This window comes from Marmota monax, unplaced genomic scaffold (assembly GCF_021218885.2).
Source record: "Marmota monax isolate L192 unplaced genomic scaffold, Marmota_monax_Labrador192_F-V1.1 WCK01_AAM20220418_F8-fsc00042, whole genome shotgun sequence".
Classification (NCBI taxonomy): Eukaryota; Metazoa; Chordata; class Mammalia; order Rodentia; family Sciuridae; genus Marmota; species Marmota monax.
The window spans coordinates 8,585,361-8,598,949 of record NW_026693008.1 but is presented as its reverse complement, the minus strand read 5'-3'; the positions used below and the strand labels follow the sequence as shown (position 1 = coordinate 8,598,949).

The 13,589-nt window shown below is 48.6% G+C and overlaps 1 protein-coding gene across 5 annotated transcripts in view; it reads right to left on the bottom strand.

The window, feature by feature from the left end:
* The window catches only part of Dnah1 (dynein axonemal heavy chain 1), a 70,833-nt gene extending 60,655 nt beyond the window's left edge, over window positions 1-10,178 (bottom strand). For 4 of the 5 annotated variants that reach the window (XM_046452900.1, XM_046452903.1, XM_046452902.1 and 1 more), the window contains exons 1-6: window positions 10,129-10,178; window positions 6,834-7,086; window positions 5,804-6,184; window positions 4,286-4,358; window positions 1,311-1,485; window positions 2-158 (exon numbers count right to left, since the gene is read on the bottom strand). In XM_046452900.1, the coding sequence (XP_046308856.1) occupies window positions 2-158; window positions 1,311-1,485; window positions 4,286-4,358; window positions 5,804-6,151 (753 nt within the window). In that variant the 5' untranslated portion in view covers window positions 6,152-6,184; window positions 6,834-7,086; window positions 10,129-10,178. The remainder of the gene's footprint in view (window position 1; window positions 159-1,310; window positions 1,486-4,285; window positions 4,359-5,803; window positions 6,185-6,833; window positions 7,087-10,128) is intronic. The other variant, XM_058582108.1, reaches the window with a different exon arrangement.
* Window positions 10,179-13,589: the final 3,411 nt, after the last annotated feature.

Sequence of the window (13,589 nt, the reverse complement as noted above, 5' to 3'; positions counted from 1 at the left end):
CCTTCAGTGGGAGATAGATGGGGAAGAGTGGGTCATGGCCCTGTTCAATGGTTTGGGGGTTTTGGGGGTCTGGGTGCCTTGGCATGAGCTCATTGGAGTCGATGCCCTCATTAGCCAGCAATTGCTCGATGTCCAGGCTCAGGTACTGCCGCTTTCTCCTGGAAGGGCAGGTAGGATTCTCAGGACGGCTGGGCTCGTGTAGGAGCTCCACTAGTGAGCCCCAGGGCTCTTGTTAGGTAGTAGCTAGCAATGAGCAGTGAAATACATGGTAAGGTCACAATTACTTAAATTACTTTAGGGTCCTTCTTTAAACTATCTTACGAAATCAATGGTGGCAGTTCATCTGTAGAAAACAAAATAAAGTAAAGGGCTATTTGTAAAACATGTCAAGAGAAAAGGATGAATGGGACTAACTCTTGAAAGGGTCCACTGAGGTTGATGTGAAGTTGGGAATTATGGCTATAAGTGTCTCCAGTTGTCTGGGAAGGAGGATTCCTTTAGTAGCGCAGGCATACTATGATAACTTCTGACCAGCTACTGACCCCAGTGCCCACATTAACATGGGATTGACTTATAGATGAAGCCCCCCTAAATAGGATGGCCACCATGACAGTTCTGGAGAGGACCAACTAAGGTCAAAAACTCCATCACCTGAAGAGAAGGAGGAGTTGAACACCTGATTGGTGAAGGTTGTCAAAGGAGGACCCCAGTTTTCAAGTCAACCATAAAACTAATAAATTTGGAGATAGCATTGTCTCCTTTTGTTGTTCTCTGCTCAGAGACGTCTCTCTCTCTCTCTCTCTCTCTCTCCTCTCTCTCCACTCTCGTGCTCTCTGCTTGAGCCTCACTTTGCTTTTACTTTATTTTCACCTTACTTTCACTTACAATAAAGTTCTCTTGCATGACGTCTGGTGTCTGACTTTAAATTTTCTTTCATCGGAACACTAGAACCAAGGTTTGGAGTTTTAGCTCCCTGCTTTCCTGTGACATTCTGGCTACTGTGAGAAGGCCCAGGGTTTGTGATGATAGTGGTGTGGACCCCTTTGAGTCCCTGGGCTCCAATTACCCCTGTATCCTGCCCTGGCAGGCCCACTTCATTGACCTAAATGCCACCCTCTCTGATTCCACAGCAAGGAAAATCCATTTGTTCTTCTGAAAGAACCAAAGAACTAGAAAATTTAAATATTTTTTCATAGAATCTGCCATGGAGATGGAGATGGTCACTTAGTGGTCTTTAGACCCTCAACTTTTCATTAGGCAGATACCACCTCCCAGAGGACAGGTCCTCTCTACAGTCCACCCAGTCGTACCTCTCAATCTCAATCTTTCGGGGGCACTGGCCGGGCAGCACCTGGAAGGGCACCTGCACCTTGGGCTCATAGGCTTGCGGCGGGAAGTCAGTCTGGGTGAGCAGCTTGGTCGTGGACCCGATGCTCTGCTGCTCTATGCACTCCTCAAAGTCATCAGGAACCTTGAAAGTTTCGACTGCAGGCAGAGGCAGAGGCAGGCACTGTGGGAATCAGGCTGGGGCCCCATGACACCAGTTCCCCCGATCATCCAATAAGACAAATCGCCAGGCAGGAACCATGTGGGCACACTCTGATGTGTGGGAAGCTTGGAGCTTGCCTGCGACCAGTTGGTGTCAGAAGGAAGATAGATAACATACCAGGTGCCCAATCGGGTGCAGAACAGAAGGAAACAGGGCCTCCGGAACGTCTGTTTTAGTCCTACCATACATGTCCAGGGCCAGCATGCTGGGCTGTTCCCTTATGAAACACCCAGGACCCCAGCACTGGAGCCATTGCTCAAGCCAGGTGCTGAATTAAAGTACTGGTGAGGGTGACGACTGGACAGGAAAGTAAAGTGGGCATATGAGAGTTTGAATGCCATTCACTGCCTGGGGCCCTTTCCAGACTGGAGGCACCCTGAGTAGGGGTGGATGGTCCCTGTGGGACCCTGAAGCCACCAAATGGCTGCCCCTACTTGGACAATGGCAGACTGAGCCTTCTATTCTAGGTATGGGGGGAAGGGAGTTGGTGGAATGAGATCACAGATAGGGTTATCCTATCATCCCAGGTTGCCCAGACTGAGGGTTTCTTGGAACATAGGGTGCTCAGTGGAGAGGAAAGTCCCAGGGGAATGGAGACCACTATAGGTGGGGCTAGGGGGTGTGGGTGCCCCCCATGTATTCTCCTGGCAGAGGAAGGTTCCAAGGAGTCCCAAGGGTCCTGGGAAGCCTTAGTGACCCCCCTTCTTGAGACTCATGACTTCTTTGGGGTCAAGAGGTAGTCACATTACACAGAGATCTTGGGGTAACTTCTGGAGCCTCACAGAAGCTTCCAGATTCTGGGCCTGGGATGTTGTCTGAGGTTTGGCAGAGGCCTCCTGCCTTCAGCTGAAGTCCATTCTCTTAGCAGAGCTGCCAGCACCAAACAGCTCAGACACAAGGACAATCTTCAGCTGCTTGTGGTGGTGCACGCCTATAATCCCAGTGGTTCAGAGGCTGAGACAGGCGGATCACAAGTTCAAAGCCGGCCTCAGCAACTTAGCAAGGCCCTAGGAAACTTAGCGAGACCCTGTCTCTACATAAAATATAAAAAAGGGCTGGGGATGTGGCTCAGTGGTTAAGCACCCCTGGGTTCAATCCTTGGTACCAGGGGAAAAAAGGGGGGGGGCAGTTTCAAACCCCTAATCTCCTGCTCTAGTGCCTATGGATTCACAACACCATTCTGCTCCTGGAACCCACTCCGGGAAGGAACCAAGAAGGAGCCAGGGTGAAGAGGTGGCCTCTAGCCTCTGCTTCATCCCCGAGCCCCTGACAGGCTGCTCAAGCCTTCTGTTTAGTTCTCAGGCAACAAAGGGGGAACTTCTGTCACAGGCTTCCAAGAGCCAACTGGTCCCACACTGTTGGGGCTGCTTTTCCTCATGTGGATGGGACTGCTGAGCTGCTGAACCCTGCCATAGATGGTGGGAGTATCATTCCAATGCCCTGAAGGCCTGAGATCTGTGGTTTATAGCCATTTTCCAGGTCACAGTTGCTTGTGAGACTGTTGAGAACATCAAACCAGATCCTCAGATAAGTACAAAAATGTCCGTATTGATGCCATTTTCAGGGCCAGTTTAGGAGTTCACAGACCCCATAAGGCTCATGGGCTCTGATGGCACTAATGTAGGCAGTGCCAATAAGGAGCCAGGCCTTTCCTTGGGTGGACATGAAGGCAGACAGCTGGGACTATGGGGACTCTGGGCCTAGTGGAAGTGGAGTCCTGTCTGATGGAGAAGGAAAGAAAATGCACCCAGATGGGAGGGTCTCTGCCCCACTCCCTCACCACCACCTGGTGCCTATCCTAGAGCCACCTTATTCTCTCTGCTACATGTCTGCCTCACAATGTAGGGAGCTGTGATTTGAACCATGTTCCCTGTCCTACTGCAGGAACTGCACCTGTGCTGAACACTTCCTGTGCAAAGGTTTAGGTCAAGACTGCCCAGTTGCCATGGTGATGCCCTGCTTAAAGGGGGTTCTGTGCTAGGCATAGGACTATCAGTCTTGACCCTTAATCCAGACACCAGCTGCCAGGGATAGAGAATTATGAGTGCAAACTGATCATTATAATTGGTCACTAGTCTTTGACCTTCAATCCTGCATGCTTTGAAGAAACTTTCACACCAAAAAACCCTTTTGATGATAAATCCTATATAATAAACGTGCTAAGCTAGCAGTGGGTCATTATTCTGCGTCTGTAATGTCCTACCTGGGCTCAGCTTTCTCTCTGTGTGTGTCTGTTTTTCTTTTCTAATCCCCCATCACCCCTCGCTGGTTTCTGAATTAACAGCCCTGCTGGTTGCAGCACTACACACTGCAGACCTGTCCTAGTCTTTACTCCCAGTTGTGTTCCGAGACTTGCCCTGGAGACTGAGAGGATGTTCCTCCTTCTTTTCTCCAGCAAAGATCTCCTGGGTATCTAACTGTGCCATGTGCTCTTCCAGACGCTGGGGCTCCAGCAGAGCACAACTCAGACATACTCCTGGCTTCCTCTGAGCCCATGTTCCAGCCGAGGTAGATGCCCTATTGACCCTAGCCAGGCAGACAGAATTACAGCCCTGCCCTTAGCAGCTCCAGGCCCTTATGGCAGTTCTGGGGAGGATAAGGATGAAGCACTCTCTGTAAGTCTGGCCCTCGCAAAACACTTTATCTCTTACTGGTCTCATTTTACCTTCTGAGGCCAGAAACCCTGCCTTTAAATGCACACCAGGACCCACCCACCCTGTTCCCCTGGGCACTGACCTTTTGGGGTGAACTCGCTGAGGTCGGCTTGATGTAGGAAGTTCTGGTTCACGCAGGGCCCACGGCACACGTTCTGAAACCAAACCCCAGAGGCCTGAGTGTACTTACACATCCCAGGGACATGGGAAGGATTCCAAGGCCAGGGCCTTTCCTGAGGACCACCAGGGAGCACTCCAGGAGCACAGGGGTAAGGCAGAACTGATGAGTTCCATAAACTTTGTTCAAAGGTCACAGTGGGGAGGGCTGGGGTTGTGGCTCAGTGGTAGAGCGCTTGCCTAGCACGTGTGAGGCACTGGGTTTGATCCTTAGCACTACATAAGAATAAATAAGTAAAATAAAGGTGTTGTGTCCATATACAACTAAAAAAACAAAAAGTCACAGTGGGTGACAAGCTAGGACATCCGGGGCCTACTCTGTTCTAGTCCAACATAGCTTCCCTCGTTACTGAGAACTCCCAGCATGCATCAAGAGGCTGAGCCATGAGACAGGTACTGTAAGGCCAGCCAGTGTCTCTGTGTGCATCTCCTCTCCCAAGGATCACTCTGGCATGACTGGTGGACTGGGTATCAGTGGGTCCTTGCCCTATCTCTCTTGGCCTCTCCTCTGTCTCAAACTTTCCTAAGGCTTCCTGGGATACACAGGACTCTGTGTTTCTGTCCTAGTCATCCCCTTCCCATCTTCCTCTGGCTGTAGCCTCATCCCTGACCTCTTCCCTTCTACTTCATATGGGCCATGCCCTCTCTCAGGGACCTCAGAACTTTGTACCTGCTGTTCCCTGTACCTGGAACACCCCAAGTACCTAAAAAAGCATGCCCATTGTTGTGATTTGGATGTGAGGTGTCCCCCAAAAGTTCACATGTGAGACAATGCAAGAAGGTTCAGAGAAGAAACGATTGTGTTACAAGAGCCTTAACCCAATCCGTGAGTTAATCCCCTGATGGGATTAACTGAGTGGTGGCTGAAGGCATGTATGCTGCGACTGGAGGAGGTGGACATTGGTAATATGGCTTAGTGGTATATATTTATCTAGAGAGTGGAGTCTCTCTCTTTGCTTCCTGATCATCATGTGAGCTGCTTTCCTCTGTCATACTCTTCCGCCATGATGGAGTTGGCTATTTATGGACGTGAGCCCTTAAATAAAATTTTCCTTCTCTACAATTGTTCTAAAACACCCATCTCTTAGATGTCAGCAGCATGCCATCTCATCCAGGGATGCTTTTCTAACCAGGGTTAGGGGGAAGGCAACTGCCCCACCAATGTTGTAGCTCCTTCCAGGGCCTGGACACAGCGGGAGCTCAGTAATGAGTTGTGAATGAATAGACAGATGAATGGATGGATGAATGGACAGCTAGATGGATGGCCAAAAAGACGGCTGGCTAACTGGCTGGGGATGGGTGGATGGATTTTTGGGTTGACAGGTGGCTAAATGAACAGATGAACTGATGAAGAGAAGAAGAATGAGGGAATGGAGGCTACAGGGAAAGCTCAGGCATGGTAGAGGATAGCTGCTATATTTACCCCAAGTTGATCCAAGCTTCCAGGGCTGAGGATTTCAGAGTAGAACCCACGCTGCTTCATCACTGGGTACTTCTTGTCAGTTCTGGCCAGTGGTAACTTCCCGGGCAGCCCCACGTCTGAGGGCAGGGGTGGGACCAGGGGTACCACTACAGGTGGGGGCTCGGGCTCAGGGCCTGGAGGAGGAATCCCCACATCAGTACTTGGTCCCTGAAGAGCCCTCTCCATGTTACACTCTAGGCCTCCAAGAGTCCCTCCCAGGTTGCACTCTTGGTTCGTAGGAATACTGCTGGGTCCTGGTTCCTGAGGGGCCCTTCCTGGATTGGGTGCTTCTCTGTTCCGATGCTCCATGGTGCTTCTCAGGGAGATGCCCAGTCAGAGCTTCTAGGAGAAGATACAGTGTCACTCAGTCCTTGACAGCCTCTGTCTCAGCCCCCAGAGGCACCATGATACACCATGCCTCCTCTCACCAAGCCCCAGCCCTTGATCCACGGACAGCAGAAGAGGGAGGAGAAAAGGAATGGTCTCCTCCTAATTTGGACAGAAACACAGCACCAGGAGAGTCTCACCAGGAGACCCTGGGCCCATTCTGGATACTGCATGTGAGAAATGAGCCCCCACCCACCCAGAATTAAGGGCTGAGCTAGGGGAAGATCTGCAGGTGCCTCTGCATCTGTCCATGTCTCCTTCATTTTTGAGAAGGCTTCACTTCTCAGCAGGGAGAGATGCGGGGTGGGAAGTGCCAAGACTTGCTTACTCAGTGAATTTTCCCAAATGACTTTCAGCCACAAGTAGCCCCAGGCCCCCCATCCCCCAACCCTGTGGAACCAGCCTGCCTCTCCCCAAGTGGGCACAAGGTCTCACTAGCATTTGAAAGACCCAGGCCAAACTCTGCAGTCCATCCCATCCAGGCTCACCCTACCTCCCAGCATCCCCCAGGAGCCAAAGGACTAAATGGCGTCCCCAGGAGGATCCTGATGCTGACGGTTGGCCCACAGATCCCTGTATCAGCAACAAAACAGCATTCACTCACCCAGGCTCTGGGGGTCAGCCCAGCTCAGGGAATGTATACCCTTCTGTCTTCATGGAGGGAGAAATAGATGTCTCCAACTTGCACGCACATCCACCACCTCGTGGACAAGGGTTTGTGGGGCTTTATTAGCAAGCCCTTGCCAAGCCGCTATTGCTTTTGGCTATCTCAGTCTACATCACCAGGGGAAATCCTTGGGCAGGAGAACATTACAAGAAATGGGGTAAGGGTATAGGGAAGAGATTTTCACCTAAGGCTGGTGTGGAAACAAGCAAACACAAAAAGAAGTCTTCAATTAGTTCAATAAAAATGTCAATTAATAAAAGGAAACAAAAACATCTTAACAAAAGGAAATAGGGGCCTAACCCACAAGCCCTCCTTTCTGGACCCCATCACATTTTCCTACCCCTCTGTACTCGGGGATAGGACAGTGAGGAGCTTGCAGAACAGATTATTCTTTTTTCTTTTTCTTTCTTTCTTTTCTTTTCCTTTTTTTTTTTTGTGTGTGGTACTAGGGATTGAACTCAAGGATGCTTTACCACTAAGCTATATCCCCAGCCCCCCTTTTTTCATATTTATTTACTAGTTGTAGATGGACACAATACCTTTATTTTATTTTTATGTGGTGCTGAGGATTGAACCCAGTGCCCCATGCATGCTAGGAAAGCGCTCTTCCTCTGAGCCACAACCCCAGGCCCATCCCCATCCCTATCCCCATCCCTTTTTATTTTTTATTTTGGGACTTGCTGAGTTGATGAGGCTGGCCTCAAACTTGCAATTCTCCTGCCTCAGCCTCCTGAGTAGCTGAGATTACAGGTGTGCTCCACCATTCCTGGCAAAGCCACTTTTTGGCTGAGTGCTTTGTGCTCTGCCATTCTCTGACTTAGCCACCCAGAGGGATGTGCTCTGGCAGAGGTTCTTATCTACACTGGCCTGAGGAATGGAGGGTGGCTGGGCCTGTGTGGAACAAAGCTAGCCAGTAGCACCAAAGCAGCCTGCATCAGCTGAGCCCATTTCCAAGAAGAGGATGGTGAGTTGGCAGACCATTTGAAGGATGGAGAAGGACAGATAAAGCTCAGGCAGAGAGTTCCAGGCACTCAGCCAGAAGGCCCACCAGCCTCTAGCCAGCTTTGCCAGGTCTTCCCCACTGGAACTCTGCTCCATGAAACCACTTTCTGGCAGCCAGCTATCTTCCAGGGCATGTGCTAAAGACAATGCTGATTCTGGTCCACCTTTCTGAGAGTCACCATCCCTATCCAGAACACCCTAAAGGGCAGAGGACTCCCCTGAGGCTCAGTTCAATTGTGTTATAAACCCACAGGTGTCTGTTTCATCTTTGAACAAAATCATTGAACGGACAGAGCAGAGCTAGGAGAGGCCAGAGTCCGGTTCCATAGGAAACATTCCATTTCTGGTCTTGCCAGCTTGCTTCAACATGCTTGGCTTGCTTTGCTGGTGCCTAGAGATAATAGGAGCACAAATGTCCAGGAAACTGCAGTGTTACCTGGGAAAAAAGGAGTCCATGATGGGTGGATTTGCCACCCTCAAACTGCAGTTTCCCACTGAGTGAGGGTGGCAGTGGGGGCATGCATTGAGGTATGTTCCAAGAAGGAATGGGGGTAGGGAAGAATGAGCTGCAGACTCAGCACCCCAATCCGCCTTCACAATGGCTTCCTTCTAACCTATTTCAACTCTGGGCACCTGGACCTGGTCAGTGTGCAGGAGCTAGCTGCAATAGACAGACAGACCTGTGCCTCCTGTTATAGTCTCAAGGGTGACAGCATCTGCCTGGGAATGAGTATGGCTGGTGGGAGGAAGAGGGACATGGTTCCTACCAAGGCCTCTGCTGCTTGTCACTCTGGATACGTTCTCCCCATTTGTGTGAGGGAACTAACCTGTGAGATGGCAAGTGTGTCCCATACAGGTACAGCCCTGGGAATGGTTAATATTATTAAGGACCTGGAATTATTTAACACATCATCTTATTTAAACTTCTGAGGTCAATATTTCAAAATGAAATATCCTCATTTCTCAGAACGAAGGGAAAAGGGGAAATGAGCCAGTATGGTGGCTCATGCCTGTAATCCCAGCAACTCAGCAGGCTGAGGCAGGAAGATCACAAGTTTAAGGCCAGCCTCAGCAACTTAGTGAGAACTGCCCTTAAAAAAAAGAGTTAAGTGATCTGCCCAAAGTCACAGAGCCAGCAAGAAGAGGCACAGATTCTTCTTGTTCCTTACTCAGATGACCCAGGAATCCTACTGTCTTGAGGTAGACAGGGCTTCAGGTTGGATTCACTAACATTCAATACTATGTGATTCAACCACCTGTCAATCAGCTGATGCACACAGATGAGCAAAGGTATTTGACATTATCTATAATTTACAAACAAAGATGTTCAGGTCCAGAGAAGTCCAGAAGAAACTTCAAAGAACTGACAGAACTAGAATGGAGATTGAGGGCTTTACCTTTGGTTGGCCCAAAGGCTCATGTTCCTAGCTCCATGGCAGTGGTTCTCAAATTGCATACCAAGGAGCCCTGAGATTGTGCAAAGTGGGTGCCTGTGGGGAGCAGGAGCTAAGCAGGAGGGCTTCTAAGCCACCCACTCCTGATTCAAAAAGGACGCTGTACCTTTATGTTTCACACCATAGTGTTCTGTGTGAGCTCTCATTTGACAAACAGACTCTAAGGAATTATGGAAGCCTCAGCCTTTGTTGGGTCAAGCACTTCCTTCGCTTGATGCAATCTGGGTCTGCATTCCCAGGCTACTGAATCTCCTTGCCCCAGTTTACAAACAAGGATGCCCAGAATTACATATGCATATATGTTTCCCCTGCCAACTGGCAGGGATTTTCAAGTAACACTGCTCTCTGGGAACTGGGTGCCTAGCAGGGGATTGGCATGGACTTGGCACACAGTAGGTCCAGAAAGCATTTGCTGAAGGCTGTGTGAGTCAAGGAATTAATGAATGGGGTTAGGTAAAGGAAGAAAGGAAGTTGATCTCTGTAACAACTCTGGTCCCCCTGAGGTTGGGTGGCTGATGAGGAACCTGCCAGAGGAGGAGGGGGCCACATCCTATGCACCGAGGTGGGATCCCAAAAACCGTTCTGGTAAGCAAGGTTAAATGAAGTGCGCCCTCCGCCCTCACCTCTGTCCCCCTGGTCAAGGGTCTGTCGGGCATCCAAAGTCATGGGCAGGAATGGGGATCCTGGTCAGGAAAGAGCCTCTTCCATGTCCACTCGCCCTCTGCGCCTTACCTAGGTCTCCCTGCCCCTGCAATCCGTCTACCTTACAGACCTACCTCTCCACGGATCTGCGCTGCGGTCAGTCCGCGGGTCTCTAGGGAGGGACGCGGGACGGTTGCGAGGGGGCGGGACCCTCGGCACCGCTGGGCGGGAGCTTCCGTCCTCGTGAACCTCCCATCTACACTCTCCCCGACTAGGGTCCTAGTTTCTCAGGCTTTCCCCTACTCTGACCTGGGCTGGTTGCTCCTGGTACACCCTCCCAGGATGGCGGGGTTAGGGTCAGTCATCCCTGCAGATTCTCCCCTCCCAGACCCTTCTAGAGGAAGAAACCAAACAACTAAATGCAACCTGAGAACTTTGATTGAATTTTTTTAAGGCAGTGCAAATAACTGGGGAGTTGGGGGGAGGAAGAATTGAGGAAAATTATGAATTGGAAATTTGTGTTTAAGCCACAGATGCAGACAGATAGTGTATGATCCCTAAAGAAAAGCGGAGGCAGTAAAACACTATGTCCCTGAATGCTCCCCTTTCTGTTCCCAAAAAACCTAGCCAAGTTAAGGGAATAAGGAGAGCAAGCCTGGGTCAGAAAGTCCAGATACATATTATCTTGAAGGACACCAGCCCTCTCTTAGGCACACTAAGAACTAGAGCAAATTAGGGCTATCTGTAGAAAGCCACTTTCTTGCATGTACACCAGAACAGTTGCTCCTTGGGATGCTGATCATGTAAGCAACTTGAATAAGTTAATGCTGATGTTACTGTTTCTACATCCAACATATAAAACCTACTCCAAGAAGTAACAGCTTGGGGCTGGGGATGTGGCTCAAGCGATAGCGTGCTTGCAGGCGTGTGGCCTGGGTTCGATCCTCAGCACCACATACAAACAAAGTTGTTGTGTCTGCTGAAAAACTAAAAAATAAGTAAAATTTTCTCTCTCTCTCTCTCTCTCTCTTTCTCAAAAAAAAAAAGAAGAAGAAGAAGAAGAAGAAGAAGAAGTAGTAAAGAAGTAACAGCTTGGCAGCCGCATCAATTCTCTCTCTCAAAAAAAAAAAAAAAGTTAAGTAACAGCTTGGCAGCCACATCAATGTTTATAGCAGCTCAACTCACAATAGCTAAACTATGGAACCTAGGTGCCCTTCAACAGATGAATGGATAAAGAAAATGTGATATGTATTAAAGAAAAATGAAATTATGGCATTTGCCAGTGTATGGATGGAGCTGGAGAATATCATGCTAAGTGAAAGAAGCCAATCTCCAAAAAACAAAGGCTGAATGTTTTCTCTGATATGCGGATGCTAACTCACAATGGGGTGGAGAGGGCAGTGGGGGTGGATAGAGATATTTTGGGTTAGGTAGAGGGGAGTGAATGAATTGGACATTATCACCCTATATGCATATATGACTATAGGACAGGTGTGATTCTACATCATGTGCAACCAGAAGAATAAGACGTTATACTCCATTTATATGTGATGTGTCAAAGTGCATTCTACTGTCAGGTATAACTAATTAAAACAAATGAGAGAGAGAGAGAGAGAGAGAGAGAGAGAGAGAGAGAGAGAGAGAGAGAGAAACAGTGTGGAATTGAGGATATTGTGGAAAGGATACATGTCCCTCATCCAGCTGGCCACCACTGGACAAAACACATGGTAGGAAAGGAGGTACTTCTTGGTAAAGCACCAAGAGGGACAGAAGTACTTTTTGTTGGCCTGTTGCCACTGAACTGTTCTTGGAGCAGTCGTTGATCTCTTGTAAGCTTTACCCGATAAATCACATCTCACTTGACATCTTCGGTCACTTGCTTTGGCCTCTCCAAAAGCAACCTCCCTGGCACAATTGGCTGTGGACAAGACAGACGGTGAGGATACTGTGTGCAAAAAGGGTCAGTTTCTGCTTTCCAAAGTCTTAACACACACCCCATACCTACCCACCCATCCTACAGCCACTCCTGTCTCCCTCCTAGTCCTGCTTTCCCTGGTCTCAGGCATCTCTCCCCCGATCTCATCCCATCCCAGTGCCCTCATTAGCTCCAGGGACCTTGAATGGGCTCAGGTTTTTGTTTTTTAAATTTTTTAGATGTTGATGGACCTTTATTTTATTCATTTATTTAGATGCAGTGCTGAAAATTGAATCCAGTGCCTCATACATGCTAGGCAAGAGCTCTACTACTGAGCCATCACCCCAACCCCTAGGCTCAGGTTTTCATCTTTCTGCTGTCCTAAATATTGAATTATTGTTAGTTATCTTTGATGTTATATAGGAGAGTGTGCTTACCTTAGTGTGGCAAGAGAAACATCAGAATATCTTCTGTGATTTCCTTTCAAATAGTTGAGTGAAAATTATATATAGACAAATATAAAGAGGAGAGGAAGAAAAACTGGCCCAGTGTTAACAATTAGGAACTCTGAAGGTTATAGATGTTCACTCTTCTAGTCTTTGCATTTTTTTTTTTTTGTGTGTGTGTAGGAAAGCAGTGAGTTATAAACCAAAAGAAAAAAAAAATCATCCCACCTCAACCTGAGAGTTCCTGCCCAGAGCCTTCTCAGAATTGGCCCCTTATCATAGGTGGGGAAGCCGAGAATCAGTGAGATAGTTTAGTGTTGGGGCAGGTAGCAGAACCTGATGCTCATTATGCAAATGTGTAATTTTATTCAACATGTTGGTAGTGCTGGCTTGGTGCTGAGCACTAGGGGTCCAGAGTTGAACTGATCCTATCCTGACCATAAAATATCTGGTGAGTGGAAGAGTCAGAGAGTAGGCTAGAAAGAAGCTAGAGGTAGTTTGTAAACTGTGCCTGGAGTCAGGGATCTGGCCTTTTCCCAGGATTCTTCTTCCTTTTCAGCATCTCTCACTCCACCAACTCCTATTCACTCATAGGAATCAGAATTTTTTTTTCTTTTTTGTACTTAAACTTGAACTCAGGGCCTAATGCATGCTAGGTAAGCATTCTAGCACTGAGCTACATGGCTTTTTATTTAATTTTGAGAAAGGTTCTTGCTATATTGCTCAGGCTGGCCTCAAACTTGCAGTCCTCCTGCCTCAGCCTCCAGAGTAGCCAGGATTACAGGTAATGACCACCACACCCGGTAAGACCAGATGTTGATGCAAACTTTCCCGAGCCCAAACCATGGTTTCTTTTTTTTTTTCTTTCTTTTTTTCCATACCAGGGATTGAATCCAGGGGTGCTTAACCACTGAGCCACATCCCCACCTCTTTTTTTTTTTTCATTTTATTTAGAGACGGGGTGTTTTTGAGTTGCTTAGGGCCTCACTAAGTTGGTATGGCTGGCTTTGAGCAAGAAATCCCCTGCCTCCCAAGCCCTGGGATTACAGGTGTATGCCACTGTGCATGGCTCATTTGTTTTTCTTGTCAGCATTTCCATAGTTACTCAGGGACCATTTCGGAGGAAAGCAGACGCACGAGGGCAATTGGAGGTAATGGTGGCTACAGCTCTTTGAAGGGACCCCGATGCCCTGGTAGTGCAGTCTGTCTCCTCCTTGGGCCTAGGGTTAGGCTG